Source organism: Chinchilla lanigera, unplaced genomic scaffold (genome assembly GCF_000276665.1).
Source record: "Chinchilla lanigera isolate Chin_1 unplaced genomic scaffold, ChiLan1.0 scaffold00086, whole genome shotgun sequence".
NCBI lineage: Eukaryota > Metazoa > Chordata > Mammalia > Rodentia > Chinchillidae > Chinchilla > Chinchilla lanigera.
In genome coordinates, this window is record NW_004955487.1 from 6,147,244 (window position 1) to 6,168,862 (window position 21,619).

A 21,619-nucleotide genomic window follows, 5' to 3' on the forward strand; every position below is an offset into this window, starting at 1 on the left:
AGTCTCATTTTAGTTAATTGGGGCTGGGGCCAAATGACCTCAGCTGTGGCCTTATCTTGTCTTTTGAGGCATCACGGCTCCACAGCCCACTACAGGCCTTAGCTGGGACCAGTGACTCATAGAGGTTCACTTATTATGAGTCCACTGTCCATCTCCAGACAAGGGGCCTAGGCCTTGGACAGACTCACAAGTAAACCTGGAAAGTCAATTGGTTAATTTTAAATCCTGTTCAGAGCCACTTCATAGTGGGTCTTCATTAACAAGAAGGTCCATTTATATATTATTTATCATAGTTCTGGAAATACTAGCCAGAGCAATTAGTAAAGGAAACAAATAAAAGGAATAAGGATAGAAAAGAAAGAAGTTAAATTATCATTATTTGCAGATGGTATGATACTCTACATAGACAACCCCAAAGAGTCCACCAAAAACCTTCTAGATTTAGTTAGCAAATTCATTAACATGACTGGATAAAAGTCAACATGCAAAAATCAATAGCATTTTTGTACACAAATAAACTTACTGAGAGAGAAATTAGGGGAACAACATAGCAATAGCACCTATAGAGACTCCTTCCCAGTCCTTGTTGTGGTCTGGGAAGTTTATATTTATAATGCCATGGTAAAGTTATTGGAATCCTAGCAAGTTAATTCCAATCTATCACTTCCAGTGCATCCCATGGTGAGAATAAAGACACTAAGGTATATTGTAGTTATAAGGAAGCAAGGCATCCTAAGCCCAACTACAATGATGGCCATCTGGAACAAAGGTCTCGACCTAGGACTAAACCCTAGGATGTAGAATTAATTTTATTAATTCGTGAAGAAGGGAGTGGCTTGAGGATGAGTGACTGTGAGAGTGGCAGGAAGTACATGAGTGCTGTGAGCTGGGCTAGGTAGGAGACCTGAAATCACCTCTGCAAATGCAGAGAGAAGGACATGCAGAAAGAGTACTCTGTATAACACAATTTGAGGTAGTATCTAATGGTTTGGGGTCAGTGCTTCAGCTCTGATGTGTCATCTTTTATGCCCTGGGAAGTCATAGCCTCTTATCTCAAGGCTTGATCCCAGCCAACAGCATGGTGCACAGCTTTTCATCCCACCTGGCTCATACATGTTCTCTGGAGCTACAGGAGTGGGATAAAACTGCCCTGTTGCCTTACTTCAAGGACCACACATCAGCACCTCAGCTGGACTGATTTGCTTTGCTTAAAGCCAATTGAAGGGATAAGGAAAAGTTCCTAGCCAGCTCTGTACATATCAATACATGGAAATAGGGCCAGATTTAGCCAGAATGGAGACAACTGCTCTTCTTCCAAGGAGAATCATCTGGATGGTCCCCCACAAGCATCCAAAAAAATGCAATACCTTAAAATCAACTTAATGAAAGAAGTGAAAAACCTTTACATTAAAAACTACAGTACTCTAAAAAAGGAGATTGAAGAGGATTTCAGAAGATGGAAAGATATCCCTTGTTCTTGGGTAAGAACAACCAATATAGTGAAAATGGCCTTACTTACAAAATTGTTTTACAGATTTAATGGAATCCCAATCAAAATTCTAACAGATGATCTCACAGAATTATAGAAAAAAATCCTAAAATTCATTTGGAATCAGAAGAGACCTAGAATAGCAAAAGCAATTCTGGGCAACAAAGGCAAGGCAGGAGGCATCACAGTTCCTGACTTGAAATTATACTACAAAGCTACCATGATAAAAACAGCATGGTACTGTGGGGGGGAAACAGACCTGAGGGTCAGTGGAACAGATTAGAAGATGCAGAAACAACTTGAAACACACACAACCACCTTATCTTTGACAAAGGAGCCAAACATGCTCACTGGAAGAAAAGTAGCCTCTTTAATAAATAGTGCTAAAATATTGGCTTTCTGCATACTGAAGATTAAAACTAGGCCCACGCAGTAAAGTAAAACATAAATGAATCAAAGACCTAAATATTAGTAGATGTGCTACAGAAGTGAGCACTAAGATCTAAATACTGAAATAGACAGCATTTTGGAGGCTGAGGCACGAGGATTGGTGTGAGTTTGGGGCCAGCCTAGCCTACATAAGTGAATTCAAGGCCAGCCTGCACTACATAGTGAAACCCTGTCTCAAAAAAATTAAAAATAAAAACAGAACAAAAAATAAAACAGAAACACTAAATCTGTTGGAAGATAGAACAGGTAGAAGAAGACATGCAGTCAAAGACTGTACAGACAAAACACTAACTGCACAGGAACTATCACAAGGAATCAGCAACTGTGGTCTCATAAAAAGCTTTTGCACAGCAAGAGAAACCACCAATAGAGTGAAGAGACAACTTGTAGTGTGGAAAAATTCTCTTGCCAGCCATTCTTCAGATAAAGGACTAATATCTAGAAAATATTAAAGAACTCAGAGTTCAAAATCCCAATCCAAAAATGTGCATCTCAAATGAATGACACTCCTCAGATGAAGAAATAGAAATGCCAAGTAAATATATGAAAAAATGTTCATCATCACTGGTCATTCAAGAGATGCAAATTAAAAAGCTGAGATTCCATCTCGCTCCACAAAGAAGGGCTATTGTCAAGAAATCAGCCAATACCAAGTGCTAGTGGGGCTGCGAGAGGAAAGGAACCCTTCTCCACTGTTTGTGGGAATGTAGACTGGTACAACCACTGTGGAAATCAGTATGAAGATTCCTCAAAAAACTAAAACTAGAGGTTCCATTTGACCCAACTATTCCCCTTCTTGGTATCTTCCTGAAGGAATTAAAAGTATCATACCATAGCAATACATGCATTTTCAGGTATATAGCAGCCCAGTTTGCAAGAGCTAAATTTTTGTGTTCTTTGTTTTGTTTTGTTTTTTTGAGACATGGTCTTTCTACACAGTTCAGGCTGGCCTTGAGCTCACTTTGTAGCTCAGGTTGCCCTCAAACTCACAATGATCCTCCTGCCTCAGCCTCCCAAGTGCTGGGATTATAGGTGTGTGCCACCATGCCAGGCTGTAATAACTAAATTTTGGAAAGAGCCCAAATGCCCATCAACTGATGGATAGATAAAGAAGATGTAGGATTTTTTTTTAAATACAATGGAGTATTACTCAGCCATAAAGAAGGATGAGCTTCAGAAATTTCTAGATAAATGAATGCACTTTGAGACCACACTCTTAAGTAAATAAACTGAACACATGTGTGCAAATATTGCATTGTTTCTCTGGTGTGAGAAATCAAAAGTCTAAACAAGGACCAGAATGTGTACTAGATATAATGAAAGAAGAAGAAAATGCTCAGCTGAGAAGAGGAACTAGGGAGAAGGGTGGGGGAAAGGAAGGAAGGGAAAAGGGAAAAATGAGAAAAGAAGGAAAAACGGAAACAAAGCTTTGTAAATAGGGAAGGGAAGAGGGGTTGCAGGCAGCCGCGGGGAGGGGAAGAGAAGCAGGTTATATCCTGTACAGGCACAAATTCCCTATGATGAATGTGGTCCTTATGTGTATGAAAAGTACCAATAGAAGAATTTTAAAAAGAAATCATCGCCACAAGCATCTCACCACAGCATCGTCACAAGCAAACAAACAAACAAAGCCCCACAAGAGCCCGTCCCCAGGACGCTGAGTGGCTGGCCCCCTCTGGCCATAGCCTCGGGTAGCGGGGTTTCTTCAGTCTCATTTGCAAGACCGTCCAGGTTCCAGATTTCAGGGGTAACCCTCTCCACATCTTGCCATCATTCTAGGTCCCCCTCCATTTCTTGGCTTTTGATGTGTTTTTAAACAATTCTATTACTTGGGTTTTTCTTGTTTGGTTTGGTTTTTTTGAGACAGCGTCTCACTATACAGGTCAGGTTGGCCTGAAACTCTTGGTGATCCTCCTGCTTCAGCCTCCCCAGTGCTGAGATTATAGATGTGCACCCCCTCACCCGGCAGAGACTGTTCCCATCAGTGGGCAGCAGTGAGAGGCAGGTCTATGAAGCTAGGCTGAGGAAGGGCTGACGCCCAGACTCTGCCTTCTGTGGCTGCGCCCAGGAGCGCCAGAAGCCAGGTGGGTTGGAGAGCCAGCCTGCGCATGCGCCCCAGCCCTGCAGGAGGACAGGGCAGAGCAGAGAGATCCTTTCAGATTCTGCGCTCACAGGGGCCGGGTTCGCCCGAGAAGGCTCGCTAGCTGGGGCGGGGAAGATCCCCGCGGTGCCTTCTCTGAGCTCCCTTCTGCTCCTTCGGGGCCGAGCGCTCCCTCCACGCTCCACGCAGCATACTGTGAACCCCCTGGGGGAGCCCCCCCGCCCCGCCCGCTCCGGGCTGCCCATCCTCTCCACTCAGCAGTCACTGGGCTGTAGTCCTGTGGTGACGCACAACCGTCATCCCAGTGCTCTGGGAGGCTGAGGCAGGAGGACTGCAAGCTGGAGCCCAGCCTCGGCGATTCATTAAGACCTTGTCTCAGAAATAAATGAATAAATAATAAAATTAAATAAAAAGATCTGGGAGGAGATGTCATGCTGATACCCAGGATGGGACGTGCTTGGACTGCAGCCCCTTCCCTCCCTCCCAGGCAAGGTTGTGGGGGTGTTGAGGAAAGGAAAATGAGTGAGTATTTACAACATTTTCACCCAACCACCAGAGGGTTTGTGACACTTTTGCAATGAATTCTCCGGCGCCCAGGATGGAGCAATTTGAATTTCAGAGTGGCTGTAAGGGAAAGGAGAGACGAACCTGGCGAGCCGAGTCTTCACCCGAGTGGACCCGTGTGTTTATTAATAGCCGGGGGGGGGGGGAGCTGAACCTTGTGGGCACAGCACAGGGCAGGGCTCAGGTTTCAGGGCTTCTCCAATTAGAAGGGCCTGAACCCCTCGAGGTCGCCCGTGGCGAGGCAGGCGAGCCGGGTCGCCTATGCCAGCCCCGGCGTGGGAGAAGGTATTTTGCAAACTAGAGTGATCCGGAGTGTCGGATAATTCGGTGTTTTCCACATAAGTGCCCTGGTCACGACTGCTGCCGGTTCCCAGTGCTCTCTAGATGCAAAGCTCCCCAGCGTCCCGGCCCGCAGGCCCCTTGCTGTAATTTGCCCTGTCAGGCCTCACCAGAACCATGCGGCCCTGTCCTGCCTCAGTTTACACAGAGGGGCTCGGAGAGGCGGAGCCACCAGCCCAAGTCTCACTCTGAGCAGTCCTTCCTGCCCCGGCTGCCCCAGAGCTGCAGCCCCTGCTCTCTTGGGACAGCGGCACTGGGAGGCTGGAACTGGAACCTTCCCAGCAGCCGGTTCTCCCAGCCCGGCGGCTTCGGGACCTGGGTGTCCACAGGGTCGCGGGTCATGGCCGTGTTCGGGCTGATGCTAGCACTCGGGCCTCTTCTTGAGGCGATGGCTGGGGAATACGGGAAGTGGGGTGTGGGAATCTCCCTAGTCGGACCTGGACGTCAGAATTGCTTACAGGGCTTTCAGATAACACAGGATCTGCGTCCGTGGCGCTGGGCGTCCACTGCTCCATTTCCTCACAGAATCCGCGGGCAGCCCGGGTCAGGGGTGACAGAACAGAACCAATCACCTGGTGACTCAAGTCGTCACCAAGGCCTCTTGCGCCTTCACTCCTTGCTCCCTGTCCCCGTCTTTGTCTGCTGACCTCCTCCTTGTCCCTCATGGCCCAAGCCCCCGCCACTTTCTTCCAGAACCTTCTTGTCTACCCTTTGAGACCAAACAAACCCACCTTCCCTTCTGCCTGTTGGAGCCTGCAGCCCTCGTCTAAGCCCTTGTGCACCGTGCAGTGTTTGTTTTCCCTGCTGCTGATTTCTTCCTTCACTGCAGGAAGGAAGAAATTGGTGAGTGAAGGATAACGCCCCAGTGAGAGGGATAAACCCTCGTATTCCATCACATGGCAGAGTGGCTACAGTTAGCTATGGTGCTGTGAACATTAAGCGTGATTGTGTCAACTTCACTGCCTTAGCAGCTACCCAAGGATGAGAAGATCACCCTTCTGGGTGTGTCTGGGTGATCATGGAGGGTGACGCTACCTGGTCCCTCCTGCTTCTCTCTGTTCCCCTGCTCTGCTTCCTGCTACCCCGAACTGAGCAGCTTTGCTCCCCCAGGCCCTCTGCCATGATGCTCCCGCCTTGAAGCTGCCGACTGTGGACCGAGCCCCCTGGAACCGTGAGCCAGTTCCAAGCTCTCCTCTGTTAGGTTGTGGGTGTTAGATACTGCGTCCCAGGAGGAGAGTACACAGCAAAGTGTATTGTATATTTCAAAATAGCCAGAGAAAGGATTTTCCCACTTCTTTAATATCCTCACCCCCACCCCATTCTCTGCTCCCCAACTTTAAGGATGCTGCTTGAGGGCGCCTCAAGTTTCATGTTTTCGCTGTCACCTCCCAGGGTCCCAGGCACTGCTGAGATGCTGTCTCCTAGTGACACTGAGTGAAATGTCCCATGCGCTGCCTCCTGAAGTAGGCTTCTGTGTGACTCTACTTGTGGTGTTTCACCAAGGTCTACTCCAGTACTCCCCCGACCCAGTGCCATGGGCTAGGATGAGTTGAAGCAAGGCTTCACGACCCTGTCTTGACCATGAGCCCTAAACTTCTTTTTGTCCTAACCAGTGTTAATGAAATGGTTAAAGAGGGAAGAGCAGAACCAGGCCTATCATCCCAGCAAACTGGGAGGCTGAGGCAGGAGGATCACAAATTTGAGCCCAGCCTGGGCAAGTTTGTGACTTAGGGAGACCCTGTCTCAATAAAAATAAAAAGGGCTGTGGATGCAGTTCAGTGTGAAGGCCTTGGGTTCAAGCCCCAGGACCACAACAAATGGTCCTAGCTCTACCCCAAAAATCTTCATCCGAGCAGGGCCCAGGAATAGGTAATGCCGGTGAATTCTTCAGATGGCTCTGCCAGTTGCAGGGTGGGATCTTGGGTTCTTAGTTGTGATGTCTGTAAAAGTGCCCAGCACACAGTGTGGGAGCTTAGTAGGTGTCCCCCCCTTCCCTGCACCCACACCTGCTCCTCAGCCTCCCTCCTTGGCACAGGGCTCTGGGAGTGGCCCAGCTTGGGTCACAGTGGGAAACTTAGTTTTATTTCATTTTTTGGTCTTTTGGTCTCACTATGCAGTCCAGACTGGTTTAGAACTCACTATGTAGTCCAGGCTGGCCTCAGATTGGCAGCAATCCTCCTGCTTCAGCTTCCTGAGGACGGGCGTGTGCCTCCACAACCAGCAACAGAGGAACATTTTAGAGAAAACTCATTTACATTGCTTTGCTGTGGATATTTTCCTTTGATTAAAGTGGCCAGAAAGAAGGACAAGACTGAACTCAGTTCTCACTTAAATTCTACGCCCATTTATGGGGTCTGCAATCTGCACCCTTTGTCTCAGTAAACCGCATGGAAAGAGGTCAGCAGGATCCTGGCTTGCCCCTGAGACTGTGGGGATGTTGAAGTCTGAGGAATTCAAGGCACAGGGGAAATCAGCTGAAGTCAGTGAGGAAAACTGTTTGGAGGGCCGGGTGGGGGCGGGGACCAGCCCTCCCCACACACAGACTTCTCTGGACTTCCGGCAATCTTCCAGTGCGTGGTGACAGACTACTGGGGTCCAGTAGGTGGAGCTGGAGAGTCAGACAACTCGGTGACTTGGAGGAGTCAGGCTAATCAGCACAATGCCCGTTCTTGTATCTTATTTTTTGATACTGGGGACTGAACCCAGGGCCTTTGCACTGAACTACATCTCCAGTCCTTTTTTATTTTTTGGTACAGGGTCTCTCTAAAGTCACTAAATTGCCCAGGTTGGGCTCAAACGTTCAATCCTCCTGCCTCAGCCTCCCAGAGTGCAGAGATGACAGGCATGAGCCACCATGCTTGGCTAGAAAAATAAAGAAAAGGCAGAGAGTTGGGTGCTGAGGGCCTGAGGAAAGGCAGGTAGGTGTTCATTGTGCAGAAGGACTGGTATCAGAATTACCCCAGCAACATAGGTTTTCTAAGACCCTGAGTCCCACATCCAATCCCTATGGAATGCAATTTCCAGTGCTGAACTTGAGGAGTATGTAGCAACCAACATGTGTCCAGACCAAGGAGATCCCAGTGCAGGGTCTGGGTGATGGGTGTGACCCAGGGCTGTGCAGATAGCCTGGCCGGCGGCCTCACCTGGGAGCCCCAGAACCTCAGGTTCAAGGAGGTAGGTGGTCCAGCCTCCGGGCAGCATCTCAGCTGCTGACCAGGATGCAGGCACTGGCCCCCACCCTGATGCGCCCAGCCGGAGTCTGAGTAGTGACCAGAACCTCTGCCGGCCCCTGTAGGGAACGTCAGCTGGCCCAGGGCCCACACTCACTGTTTAAAGGAGCAGAGGTTGACCATGGCTCCTGGCTAGCTGCTCCAAGGCAGAAACCAGGGCGGAAGGGCCTCGCGGAGGACAGTGCTCACCTCAGGGTAGTCAGTAGGCAGAGCTCGGAGCAGAGCCAGAGAGGAGGATGAGTCCCTTGGTGATGGCAGGCGTAGGCGACAGGGCGACGTGGTCTTGGCAGAGGGTTCTGCACGGCTCTTGCACCGGCACCCACTCCCTACGGAGCCCAGCACCTTCGCTGCCTCGTGAGACACTCAGCCCTTCTGCCCGCAGCCCTCTCCACCCCTCCGGCCTCCGCAGCACGGGGCAGCACTGTGGACCAGGACTGGCTCCCTCCTGCCTCTGTCTGGGCTCTGGCGTTGTAGGTGGTTCTCGCACGAGGAAGACAGGCTCAGGGTTCCTGTAGCCCTCTCTGTTCTCCAGCCCAGCGTCTAGCACAGGGCTGAGCACCGAGTAGGAGCGGATGGCTTTCATACATCTGCTACTGTAAAAACATAAAACCTGCTGGGGTAGTGGTCATGGCGTCATCCCAACACTCAGGAGGCTGAGGCAGGAGGATTGCAGCAAGGTCAAGGCCAACTTGGGCTAGCAGTGAGTTTAAAGCCAGGCTGAACTACATAGGGAGATCCTGTCTCAAAAACGAAAAACAAAAAAAATACATATTTTGTTTGTATTATATAGCCATTAAACCAGTTTTAATATCTGCCTTTTCTGTACTTTAACTTTTTCTAGTTTTATAAATATTTTAAATAAGTGTTAGAATCATGCTTTTTATTTCCTACTTTCCAGATAAATTCTAAGTTGTTCTTAAAAAACAAAAACAAAACAAAAACCAACATATAAAATCTTGCGCACATACAAAAGCCCCCTTAAAGAAATGACCAGCGTTACGGCAGTAGGACTGTCTCGGTGACAGCCCATCGGCTGGGAAACTGCGGAGCTCATGTGTCTGGTGCTCCGGTCCATAAAATAACAATCTAAAACCGACGCCCAGGACGATCCTGGGGCTACGACACATTTAGTCCCTCAAGAGTATTTATTGAGAGCTGACATTTGAAGGCGGGGTCAAATGGACAGTGTGTGGCTAAATTAAAAAAAATAAGAATTGATTGCAGTGAGAGATGCTTTGCCATGCGTATTCCTCTTCAAGCACTCAATGCTTATTTCACACTCTTAGTGAAGTATCTTTTTTTTTTTTTTTTTAGTGAAGTATCTTTTATAGGTGTTTTTTAAAATTAAAATATTCTTTTTTTTTTTTTTTTGAGATAAGGTCTCCCTGTGAGGTTCAGGCTGGCCTTGAACTCACTATGTAGCCCAGGCTGGGCTGCGGGAATCCTGCCTCAGCCTCCTGAGTGCAGCAGCTGACACAGAGGTCTGAGCCCTGGGCTGCTCGGTTTGAGCAAGGAAAGGTCTTAGGCCAGGGCCGGCCTGGACAACCCCTGCACAGGGTCAGCAAGGTGCCAGGGGTCAGAATATGAAGACACAGAGAGCAAGAAGGTGCAGGTTGAAAAACACAGAGAAGCTGGGCATGGTGGAGCACACCTGTCATCCCAGCACTCAGGAGGCTGAGGGAGGAGGATCACCACAAGTTCAAGGCCAGCCTGGGCTACATAACTGAGTTCAAGGCCAGGCTGGACTACATAGGGAGACCCTCTTTCAAAAAAAAAATATATACAGAGTACATGGGTTATATTCAAAGCGGGGGAGTCACTGAGTGGCTTTTCATCGTGCAGCCGTGTGACGAGACTGTGCCCACAGGGCTGGCAGTGCAGTGGTGAGGCAGGTGTGGGCAGCGAGCCTGCAGAGGCGGCGGAAGTAAAGGGAATGCCCAAGGCGTCGTGTCCTGACCCTCGGTGCTGGAGTGTGGCACAGCAGACTGCAATAGAAGGAGAGCTCAGATGGAATTAGGGCTGCTCAGCAGCGCCTGAAAACAGGGGGATTATGCCGGCTCATCCCGCAGGGGCTGTCACCGCGTGGACTGGGAGGGCGGGTTGGGGAGGCCGTGTCGCAGGCGCTGGGCCGCCCTGCCGGCCTGAGGTCAGCGCAGGAGAGAGACTTTCCAAGGCAGGAGGGGGCCCATCCAGGGCAACACTATCCAGCTGGGCTCAAGCGGCACACCTGCTAGTCTCAGCCCTCGAGGAGGCTGGGGCAGGAAGATCCCCAAGTTCCAGCCCAGCCTGGGCACCTTGGGAAGACCCTGTCTCAGAAGAAAAAACAATCAGAGGGCTGGGAGGTAGCCAGTGTGAAGACCTGCTCCATCCCCAAACACAAATGAAGACAGACACAAAACAGCTGCCCCGCTTCTGTCCACTGTGACAGCGCTTGGCCTCCGTGTCTCACGCGGTGGCCCCTCAGGGACTTCCATTTTCCCAGGACCCTCTAAGGGCGCGGCCCCCGCAGCGTAAGGAATGTGCAGCCTGTGGCAGCTGTGCACACAGGAATCAAGCGAGGCCATTTAGATAGATCACGAGCATACAGGGAAGGGAGACGCTGAGGCAGAAAATGGAGGCCAGCCTGAGGCCCATGTCTGTATGCACTCCGGGAGGCTGAGGCAGGATGATTGCAAGTTCGAGTCCAGCTTTTGCACACAGTACCATCTCTCCCGGCCTCTCACTGGCTGGCTCTCACTGTGGCAGGGCTGTGTTCCATCACCACCCCCTCTGTGCAGACCAGAAGCTGAACTTAGAGACATTAATCCCACTGGGCTCTCAGCGGGAGCTGGGCTCCGAGCCAAGGCAGTTTCTGGTCCCCACGGTGTTAGCTCCTGGTGCCCAGGCTGGAGCCCGGCTTCGCGTTTCCTGGGAGGATTTCCAACAGCAACCAGCAGTGCTGGAGTGGAATAAGATTGTTTCCTTCTTAGCTTTGGAAGCAATGATTGTGGAAACGCCTGCTTGTACATTGTTGGTGTTCTCCGCTCAGATCAGATTTCTGAAACCCTTCCAGGGCAGGCCGGGAGACCCCTCCCCTGCCGCCTGCTTTGTCCTGTGTGTTGAGACTTCACTTTCAGTGAGGACCAAAGCCCAGCTCGCTCTGTGAGGCGGAGCCAGGGCCCAGAGATCTCAATGCGACCATTGTTCTCGAAGGGCGTGGCCTGGTGACCCTGCAGCCCAGGAAGGCAAGCCTGCTGTCCCCACTGCAGTGAGCCTGGTCGGAGGGAAACCACAGCGGGTCTGGAAGAGGCTCAGACAAGATGGCCCCTCTGATCCAGGCCGCAGTGACCCAACACCTCCCTCCGCCCTCCCTCCCTCCTTCTCGCTCTTTTCCTTTCTTTCTGAGGTACCAGAGATTGAACCCAGGGCTTTCTCAGTGAACTGTATCCCCAGCCCTTTTCTTATTATTTATTTTGAGACAGGTCTTGCTAAGTTGTTCTGGTTGGGCTTGTGTTTGTGATCTTCCGGCCTCAGCCTCCCAGAGTGCTGGGATTTCAGGTTGATGCTACTGTACCTGGCAATTTTTTTCAACTGAAAAAACATGAAAATTGTATATATGAACAATTGTTTACATATAATAGTCCAGTGTGCGTACATCATTAATTCACGTCCAGCATTTCTGCTTTTCAGATTCCCATCATGAAGGACCCTGGATGGATTCGGAGTGTGTGGCCTGCAAACATTAATGTGAGTGTGTTGCTTTTATAAAACGTCCTTGCTGTGCTTTGAGGTGTCACAGATAACACAGTGCCTCTCATCCTACTTCGGTCCCTGCCACGGATGGATGCATCTCCAAGGCATATATGTGTGTCCGTCCGTCCTTCCTTCCTTCCTTCCTTCCTTCCTTCCTTCTTTCCTTCCTTCCTTCCTTTTCTGTTTCTTATTTTTCATTTTATTTTGTATGCAACTCAGGCTGGCTCAAACTCACAGCAATCCTCCTGCCTCAGCCTCCCAAGTGCTGAGATCACAGGCATGCGCCACCTGGCCGAGCAAGGATTGTGCTTTTTGGCCTGGGGCCCATTTGAGCGTCCCCTGGGCCTCTATGCAGCCAAAAACCCTCAGCCTGACTCTCCCTCAGGGGACCCTTGGTGACTTAGCCTCTCCCTACATCCCAGCACCCTCCCTGGGCTTGAGGGGGCTGCTAAGAGCTGCTCTGGGGGTGCCTGTGCTGTCCTGGAGCTCCCTGAGGCTTTTAAATCAGACACCATGGGAAGTGAAGAGTTCTGGGTGGGCAGCTTGGTGGAAAGGTCCAGGCAAGAACTGATAAAGCCAGCAGGCTGGGCATGGTGGCACACACCTATGATCCCAGCACTGGGGAGGCTGAGGCAGGAGGACCTCCAGTTCGAGGCCAGCCTGGGCTGCATAGGAGAACCTGTCTCCAGACAGAAGGGGATCACTTAGTTTGAGGAGCTTGCAGGCACGGGGAGCACTTGGGACACAGGGTGGACTAAGGGTTTGGCAGGGTACCTGGGGCCTGGCATGGTGCCCACCAGGAGCTAGAGGAGGCCACAGAGGCTGTGGGGCAGGGATGGAAGATATGGAGCTGAGCCCCCGCTGTTTCCCAGGAGTGGCAGTGGTGGGGCCCAATGAGCACCCAGGAATCCTGGGTGGGCGGGTTGATCAGTGGCAGTTGGGCAGGGAATGAGAAGGGGCGCAGCCCAGTGAGAGTCCCCCTCATGGGGGTGCACATCCACAGTTCATGGCGATTCCTGTGTGCGAACCTGGCTACCTGAGCACCTTTAGCACTTTACACAGGACAGTGGATCTGGGGCACAGGGGCAGTGGTGAGAGGTGGCTTCAGGGCCTGTGCATCCTCCCCAGAGCTTCCGAGAGGAGCAGGGCCTGCCCCTTGGCCAAGCCTACAGGTAAGAAGTAGTATGGTAGCTGGGGTACTGGGTGGGAGCTTGCAATTCCAGCACTCTGGGAGGCTGAGGCAGGAGGGCTGCAAATTTGAGCCTAGCCTGGGCACCTTAGTGGCTCAGGGAGACCTTGTGTGTGAAATGTGCCACCGCAGGGGAACAGGGTAGCTGCTCAGTGCACAGAAGCCAGCTGGGGTCACCGTCACGGACCTCAGGAATTTTCCCGGGAAGGGATGGCCAGGAGAGGGGGCTCTCAGTTTGAAGAATAGAGCTGTGGCTTTCAGGAACCCCAAGAAATAAGAGGTGTGATCAAAAGCATGGTGCATGTTTAAATATATAAACATTTAATACTGTAAAAAACACACTGCCTGTGAATCCCCTCACAATCCTCTTGCTTTGATTACACTCATCCCATCGTCCTTGATGCTTTCTGTAGCAGCTCTGGACTCCTCTTTCCTGAGGGTCTTTAGCTGCTCTGTCCTGGCTGCCTCGAGGTTCTGAATGGATTCAAAACGACCCCTTTTCCTGGTCATTTTGACTTTGGGGAGGAGCCAGAAGTCACACAGTGCCAGATCTGGGGACTAAAGCAGACGAAGACACAGTGTCCTGTTTTTCCGAGCTGCCTTTCATTGCCCTCTGCCTTGGTCCCGAGAGCAGCACTTGCCAGAATTCCAGCTCCTCTGGGCCCAGGTACTCGACACCATGCTTTGCTTATCCCTTTTCTGTTATCTTTAGGTTTCAGAAAGAAATGGGCTTGAATTTTAGTTTTCTTGCACATTTTACAGGGTGAGGAAGTGAAACATGATCTGGATCTTAGATTGAGTGGGAAAACCTTTATCCTGATTCATGTGCCTACCTTGTGGAAAAACCACCAGCAAATGCTGGCTCATGTTGAAAGCCACAGTGGGCCTGATCCCGCCCACTTTATTTACATCTTATTTGCATGTTACACTGTGGACCATGCCCTGATGGAGGACGGCTTATTGACCTCACTCACTCTATGTGAACAGTCTCCTTTTTTACACTACTGTTTAAGCACATACTCTTTTGTTCCAGTTTCAGAATCTTGTTTTTCTTATGTATGGTTTTTTGGGGAGGGTTATGGGAGCACAGCGGGGATGTCTTCCCTGGAAGTTATGGTTTTATTTTTCCTTATTAGAAAGTGAAATACATACATCCAGCATGTAGGAGGCTGAGGCAGGAGGATCGAAAGGTCAAGCCCAGACTATACAATTTTAGCAACTTAGGGAGATCCTGTCTCAAAATAAACTGCAAAAGCCTGGGGATGCAGCTCAGTGCAGAGGTCCTGGGTTCAACGCCCAGTACCACTAAATTAAAAATAAATGTAGCTGAGCGTGGTGGCACACGCCCATAATCTCAGCACACAGGAGGCTGAAGCAGCAGGATCACTGCAAGTTTGAGGCCAGCCTGGGCTACACAGTGAAACCGTATTTCTAAATAAATAAGTTAAAAAAGACAGACATTAGAGGAAAAAGAGAAAATGTTAGTGTGATCCAGCATGGCCGGTGATTTAACAAAGTTGTCTTATGTGTTTAATATGTTTTTTGGCCTCTTAGTCTGGCTGTTTAATCTGTTTTGATGATGATGAACTTGATAAAGGCTTATAATGTAAATAAATCTGGTGCCGGCAAAAAGAAGAAAACCCTTAAAAATGGGGGTGGAGGGGAAGGGAAAGGAAAACCGCACCGTGAGTGTGCTCCTCACCGTGAGTGTGCTCCTCACGCCTGCAGGTGTGCACTGATAACAAAAATAAATAGATGACTAAATAAATATGCCGCACACACTTGACACAGCACTTCCCCTGCGCCGGCCTCTGCGAAGAGCGTCATGCACTCGCGCTGGCCCTGGTGCCGTCTCCCTTTAACAGGTGAGGGCTGGGTTACACAGCCAGGAGGCTCGGAACCGCGGCAGCAGGGCAAAGCCGCCCAGCCCGACAGAGCCCGCTCTCCCTGTGTGGCTCCTCCTTGCTTTTCGCGCCTGCCTGGTGCTCTTTCCTCTCCTAGCCCTGCCCTCTGAGGTGGCCCGGCTTGCGCAGCCCTCACTCGCGAAGCCCCCTCCCTTCCTCCTGGCGAGCTCCCTGGAGGGGTCTGTTCCCCACAGCTCTTTTCTTCTTCCTTTGGTTTAGTATTCTTTTTCCCAGTACTCGAGGGGGAGCCAGGGCCTTTGTACTGAGCTGCATCCCCAACGCTTTTCATTTTCTTTTTAATTTTGAGACAGGGTTTCTTCAGTCCGTAAATGGCCCAGCCTGCCCTCACACTTGTGATCTTTCTGCCTCAGCCTCCCCAGTGCTAGGATGACAGGTGTTTGCACCCAGCCCTGGGTGGTTTTTCTTATCTCCTTGAACTTGGTCTTGGGGAACAACTCACTTTTAATCCATAGGGCCATCTGGTGAGGTGCGCCAGAGTGCGTGTCCAGGAAAACAAAGCAAAGTGGGAAAGAAACGAAGTGAGGATGTGGCTGGAGCGTCTCAGACTCTTCTGTCTCCTTCATCTCCTGTCGTCCAGATATCTCCTGAGGCAGGGTCTCTCTGTAGACCAGGCTGGCCTCACATTCACAATGATCCTCCTGCCTCAGCCTCCTGAGTGCCAGCACTAGGCAGGAGCCGCCACACCCAGCTCAATTTCAGTTATTATTTTTAGCAAATTAATTTTGTTTTGCTTTTCAACATCCTTTTTTTGCTGTCATTCTCTAACCATCTCTCTTTCACAGCTCTGTTCTGCTTTGCTTTTATGAGTGATGTCTCTCTCCAAATCTCCGTGAGGTCCTGACATATGGGTTTCTTCCTATGCATTGCTCCTCTGCTTCCTTTTATTTATTTATTTTTTTCATTTCTCCTGGCCTCCAGGCTCCCTGATTTTTATGCTTTCTCTTTAGCACTGCAAGCTCTACTCAGATGTCCTGGCCTGCTGTCTGAGTGCGTTTATTTAGCATGGGCGGGAGGGGGTCCAGGTGGCAGAGGTCACCCTGAGAGAGAAACCCTGCCCAGCACCACCTTGGGGACAGCGTGGCCCCAGGGTCTCAGCCAGCTGTGTGACCCTGGAGAGCTTGTGGAAGGGTATAGTGCTGGGTGGAAGTGGTTTGCAAGTATTACAGATTCCGCTCATCCTCTGCTGTGGGATTAACCAGATGTGCTCCTTCTGCACCTGACAGTGCAGGCGCCTCTGGCTCAGAACAAGTCGGCAGCGAGGCTCTGGAAGCCACTACCTGCCTCCGGACAGCGGCACTTGCTCTGTAGCATGTGGTCCTAGTGGCATCTATGCCGAGGACACGAGCCAGAGACTAGGGACAGCCCTTGCTCTAAGATTGAGTCCCCCTCTCCACCCCACTTTGCCACCAAGCTTCCAAAAGGCCCTTGGGGAGCGGCCCCCAGGATGGGCTGTGATTTTCTAGGCCTGAAACCAAGGCCTCTTTTTTTCTTTCTTTTTTATTTATTTATTTATTTTTTTGTGGTACTGGGAATTGAACTCAGGAACTTGTGCTTGCCAGGCAGGCACTTATATCACTGAGCTATATCCCCAGCCCAAGGCCTTTTTTCTTGAGCGGCAGGAGCCTGGGGTCTCCAGGACTCGCCTGACCTGGGGCATCCGTAGGGCTGTTGGGTTGAATCTGTGGAAACTGCTAGGCAGAGGCAAACTGAACTGTATACACAGTGAGACCCTGTCTCCAAACCAAACCAAACCAAACCCCAGCGAGAAGTAGGACTCCAGAGGCTCCTCAGCTCCCGCTGTGTTGGCCATGCTCCGTGCGGGCCCAGGGCTGTCGCAGTCTTTGTCCCTCCTCTGGGGCTGCCAGATGCTGAGGTCATAACCACAGCGAGGACATCATAATCCTGCCCCCAGCAGGGAGCTGCTCTCGCAGCCCCCACAAGCAGGGCACGGGACAGCGGGCAGTGGAGGCCCCCGGCGAGGGGGAGAGGCGAGGGGGCTGTGTGGGGGCAGGGGCGCTGGCCATGCCCGCCCTGACCACAGCCCCTCAGGGGCGGCCCCGCCTGCTGTGGGCCAGGGGCTTCGCACGGACCCAGGTCAGGGTCCATGGGTGCTGAACAGGGCCTACCCGGTGCCTTCGCAGAGACAGAGACACAGCACCCCCGGGCTGCTAAGGTAGGGGGGTCGGGCGGCGCTGAGCAGTCTCCCCAGGAGGACAGTCGGTCACAAATCTCAGAGAGACTGGAGCCCTGGGAGTCTGATTCCTGTTGAGTTACTCCCAACTTAGAGACGGCACTTTCGTTTTGTTTTGTTTTGGTTTGTTTTTTTGAGACAGGGTCTCACTATGGAGTCCAGGTTGACCTTGAACTCTTGGCAATCCTCCTGCCTCAGCCTCCCTAGAGCTGGGGTGACAGGCGTGTGCCTCTACGCCTGGCACTGGCTCCATCTTTTAAATGTAACTGGATACCAGGTGCCTTCTCTTGGGGCTCTTACGAATGGTGAACGATGGTCCCTATTTGCAAAATGCCAATTACACAATATGCTTCACTTTTCCTTCTTTTCATTTTTTTAATATTTTGAGACAAGGTTTCTCTGTGTAGCCCAAGATGTCCTTGAACTCTCTTAGCGATCCTCCTGCCTCAGTCTCCAGAGTGCTAGGATTACAGGCATGTGCCACCACGCCCGGCTCCTACTTGATCTTTTAAAATTATATACAGCCGCCTTCTTTTTGTTTTCCCCATCCCCTCCCTTCCTTCCCTTCAGCTACAGTGGGGATTGAACCCAGGGCCTTGTAACTGAGCTACATCCCTAGCCAGTTAAAATGTTTTTTCTTTTTTTGCCAAGTCATTGAAGGGCTTGAGCTAGGGCTCAAACTAGCAATCGTCCTGCCTGCGGCTCCTGAGTGCTGGGATTATAGATATGCACCACCATGCCTGCTGGGCGTGACATTTTGAGCCCTAAACTACCTGTATTTGAACCCATTGTCTGTTTATGTATGTATGTGTGTATGCATGTTTGTATACCTTTTGAGGTCCCAGAGATTGAACCCATAGCCTTCATAAGGAGCTACATCCTCAGGCTGTTTGTTATTTTTCATTTTGGGGCAGGGTCTTGCTAAAGCCCAGACTGGACTTGAACTTTTGATCCTCCTGCCTCAGCCTCCCAGATGCTAGGATTACAGGTGTCCAATACCCTGTCCAGCCAGGTTGCCTAACGTCATGGAGCAGAAGTGCCACGATGGGGTTGGGCCCTTCCAGGAGCTGGCTTGACGTTATTGCAAGCCACACGCAAATGAGGGGAAACTTTGTCTTGGGCCTCTTGGGGTGTCGAGTAGGGTCATGTTCCAGCGTGGAGCCTGCTTGGCAAGGGTCCCTGAGCTGCTGTTTCTCCTCATAGGCCTGCCTCGAAAAGAAAACAAACTGCCTGACCCAACTCACCACGTAGAACTGGAACTCAGGCCAGACGTGGTGCTGAACGCTGCCATCCCAGCACTTGGGAGGCTGAGGCAGGAGGACTGTAAGCTCCAGCTGGGCCCGGGCTACACAGTGGGCTTAAGGGCTGCATGGCAAGAGCTTGTCTCAAAAATCCAGAGCCAAACCAAACCAATCAAAAACAAAAGCAAAACCCCCCAAACCAAAAGAGCACCAACTTCTGAAAGTTCCCTACAAAAAACACCCCGCGTGACGCCACTTCCTTCTGTAACAAGCTTGGCAGCAGGAAACACTGGATGAGGGTGAGGGCTGTTGTTTGCAAACTGACTGCGCAACGATCACTATTGCTGGCTTCGCTGAGGGCTTTTGCTTTTTTTGGATTTTGTTTGGTTTGAAATACTGGGGATTGAATCCACTGAGCCACAGCCCTAGCCCTTGTTATCTTTTATTTTGAGACACGGTTTGGCTAAATTGCTAAATTGCCCAGGCTGGGCTCAAATTTGCCATCCACCTGCCTCGGCCTCCCAGAGGGCTGATTACAGCCACAGTGCCTCCCAGTTTTCCTGCTGGCAAGGGGACTCTGAGGTGGCTCTGCGGCCCCCATCCCTCTCCCTCTTATGGCTGGGAGCTGTGAGACTTGTGACAGCGACCCAACCCACACCTGTTTCCCAAGGTTGCAGAGGACCGAGGTGTTTTCACTCCTGCTGGGACTCCAGCCCAGGGGAGCACCCTGTGTCTGCCAGTACGACAGGCAGCCCTGTCCCGAGACGGATTCTTGCCTGCTGTCACGGGCCATGTTGAGGCCTTGACCTCACTTTGTAGCCCAGACTGGACTGAAACTTGTGGCGATCCTCCTGCCTCAGCCTCTCCAGTGCGGGGCTTAGAGGCATGTGCCATCATGCCTCACACTAGAATTTAAAAGCCAAGGCAGCCCTGTGCTGGGTGTTAGTCCTCCTCAGCCTCAGAGCGGACCCCAGTTAGGGGCACTTAGACTCCACTTCCTCGGCAATGAGACTGAGGCTTGGGAATCCAGCACGCTGGGTCTCCGGCACCTCCTCCCTCCCCAGAGTGGGCTGCCGCTCTCAGGTTCCCGGATTGGCCCAGGGGATCGCCTCAGCGGCTGAGTCACAGGTTAAGGAGGCAGGTGGCGGACACAGCGCGGGGCCCCAGGGGCTCCCGACGGCCGCGGCGTCCAGGTGGTGGCGCTGACTCCCACCGCAATCTGACCCGGCCTCGGGCTCTGGGCTGGAGCTCGGAGAGCTTTTGTTTCTTTTGCCTTTGCTTGCTTCCACAGCTTTAGACAGCCTCACCCCTATCTCCAAATCTGAATAATTGCGATAGTTGAAATCCTCTCTTTCTCTCTCTCTCCCTCACTCCCGCCCTCCCTTGCTCCCTTCCTGTCTTGAGACAGGGTCTCTCTGTGTAGTCCAGGCTGGCCTGGAGCGCACTGTGTAGCCCAGGCTTCACTCCAAAGCGGTTAGCTCTCCTGCCTCAGTCCCCTGAGTGCAGGGGTCACCGTGTTACCCAGCTTGTAGCACTCCCTCCCCTCCCTTCTCTCCTGTCTTCCTTTCCTCCCTTCTCGGCTTTTCTTGCACAAGACCTACAGATCTCCACACCTCAGGACGGGACAGGAGCGCTTCCTCCATGCCTAGGCTGCAGGAGAGAAGCCGGGGTCTGGGGTCCGGGAGCTGTCGGAGTCCAGCCCAAGCTGGCTGTGGTCCTGCCCTGTCCCGCCCCTGCTGGGTCACCGCCCTGAGTTGCTGCGTTTTGCTCCGAGCTGGGGCCTCTCCCTGGAGCTGGGGCCTCTCCCTGGAGCTGGGGCCTCTCCCTGGAGCTGGGGCCTCTCCCTGGGCAGGAGCAGTGGCCCTTGAAGGCCCGGGCAGCAGCCGGGCCTGGTGCCTGTGGCGTGCACTCCGGTGTCCATCTCCGTGCAGCGAGGGGCCCACAGTCCCGCATGAGGCTCTCCCTGGAGCAACCTCTGCACGCCATCCAGCACCTTGCTCTACCCCCCAGGCCCTCAAGGTCTGGCACTGCCACCCTCCCTGCCGCAGGACCTCTGTACCCTCGGTTTGGCCTGGAGGTTTCTGGTCACACGAGGCGTCTTCTGACCCGGGGTCCTGGGGGCTATGAGCTGGGCAGTCACAGTGTGGCTGCCTTGGTCATCAGGTCAGTGGGGGGCCAGGGAGAGTGACCATGTGCCTTGCAAAGCATGACAGTCATAGCTGAGGTTAAAGAGAGGCAGCTGAGGGTCAGGTAGGGAAGGGGTGCACGGCCCGGCAGATGACTCCGAGCTGCCCTCACCCCGCTCCTGGGGTGGCTGACACCTGAGGGGGATTAAAACACCCCTGATGGTTTAAATCTCCAATAGGTGAGCTGCAGGAAGAGACACACGGCTGGAAATCCCCTCAAAATCCTTCCCCAGCTTCGCACACACTTGTCCCATTGTCCTGGCCGCTTTCTGCAGCAGTTCTGGGGTCCTCTTTCCTGAGGGTCTTTACCAGGTGGGATCACAGTGAGTGCTGCTGCCATCCAACAGAAAGGCAGCTCGTAAACACGTGACGCTGTGTCCTCACCCACCTTCGTCACCAGATCTGGTACTGTGTGACTTCTGGTTCTTCCCCAAAGCCCAAATGGCCAGGAAAGGGAAACGTTTTGAATCCATTCAGGACACTGAGGCAGGCAAAACAGCGAAGCTAAAGATCCTCAGGAAAGAGGACTCCAGAGCTGCGGCAGGAAGCAGCAAGAAGTTCGGGGATGGTTGTGCACGCCTGTAATTCAAGTACTCTGGAGGCTGAGGCAGGAGGATCGCTAAGAGTTTCAAGTTTGAGACGTCTGGGCTACACAGAGAGACCCTGTCTCAACCTCCTCCAAGGAATGCAGCATGGGAGGAGTGCGCTCAAAGCCGGGGCCGGATTTTGAGGAGGATTCATGGCAGTGAGTCTTTTACTGTAATAAATTTATAAATATTAGACATCCACCGTAGTTTTCGATCCGTCCAGGCCGCTGAAATGCCGGACCCTGGTTTCGGCTAGGGAGCAGAGAGGCGGCCTGAGGGCCCCAGCCGGGGAAGCCGAGGCAGGCAGTGGTGCAGGGCCAAAGGCCGCGATCAGGGCCGGCACTGAAAGCGGCCGCGCCGCCGCACCTCCGAGTCCCCCTGGCGCCGCCCCGCGG

At 52.0% G+C, this 21,619-nt stretch overlaps 1 protein-coding gene across 3 annotated transcripts in view; it reads left to right on the forward strand.

Moving 5' to 3' along the window:
- Lpin1 (lipin 1) overlaps positions 1-21,619 on the forward strand; it is a 68,129-nt gene that overhangs the window by 8,056 nt on the left and 38,454 nt on the right. For 2 of the 3 annotated variants that reach the window (XM_005404433.2, XM_005404435.2), the window contains exon 2: positions 11,843-11,899. In XM_005404433.2, the coding sequence (XP_005404490.1) occupies positions 11,843-11,899 (57 nt within the window). Of the gene's footprint in view, positions 1-11,842; positions 11,900-16,937; positions 17,193-21,619 lie in introns of those variants that run through there. The other variant, XM_005404434.2, reaches the window with a different exon arrangement.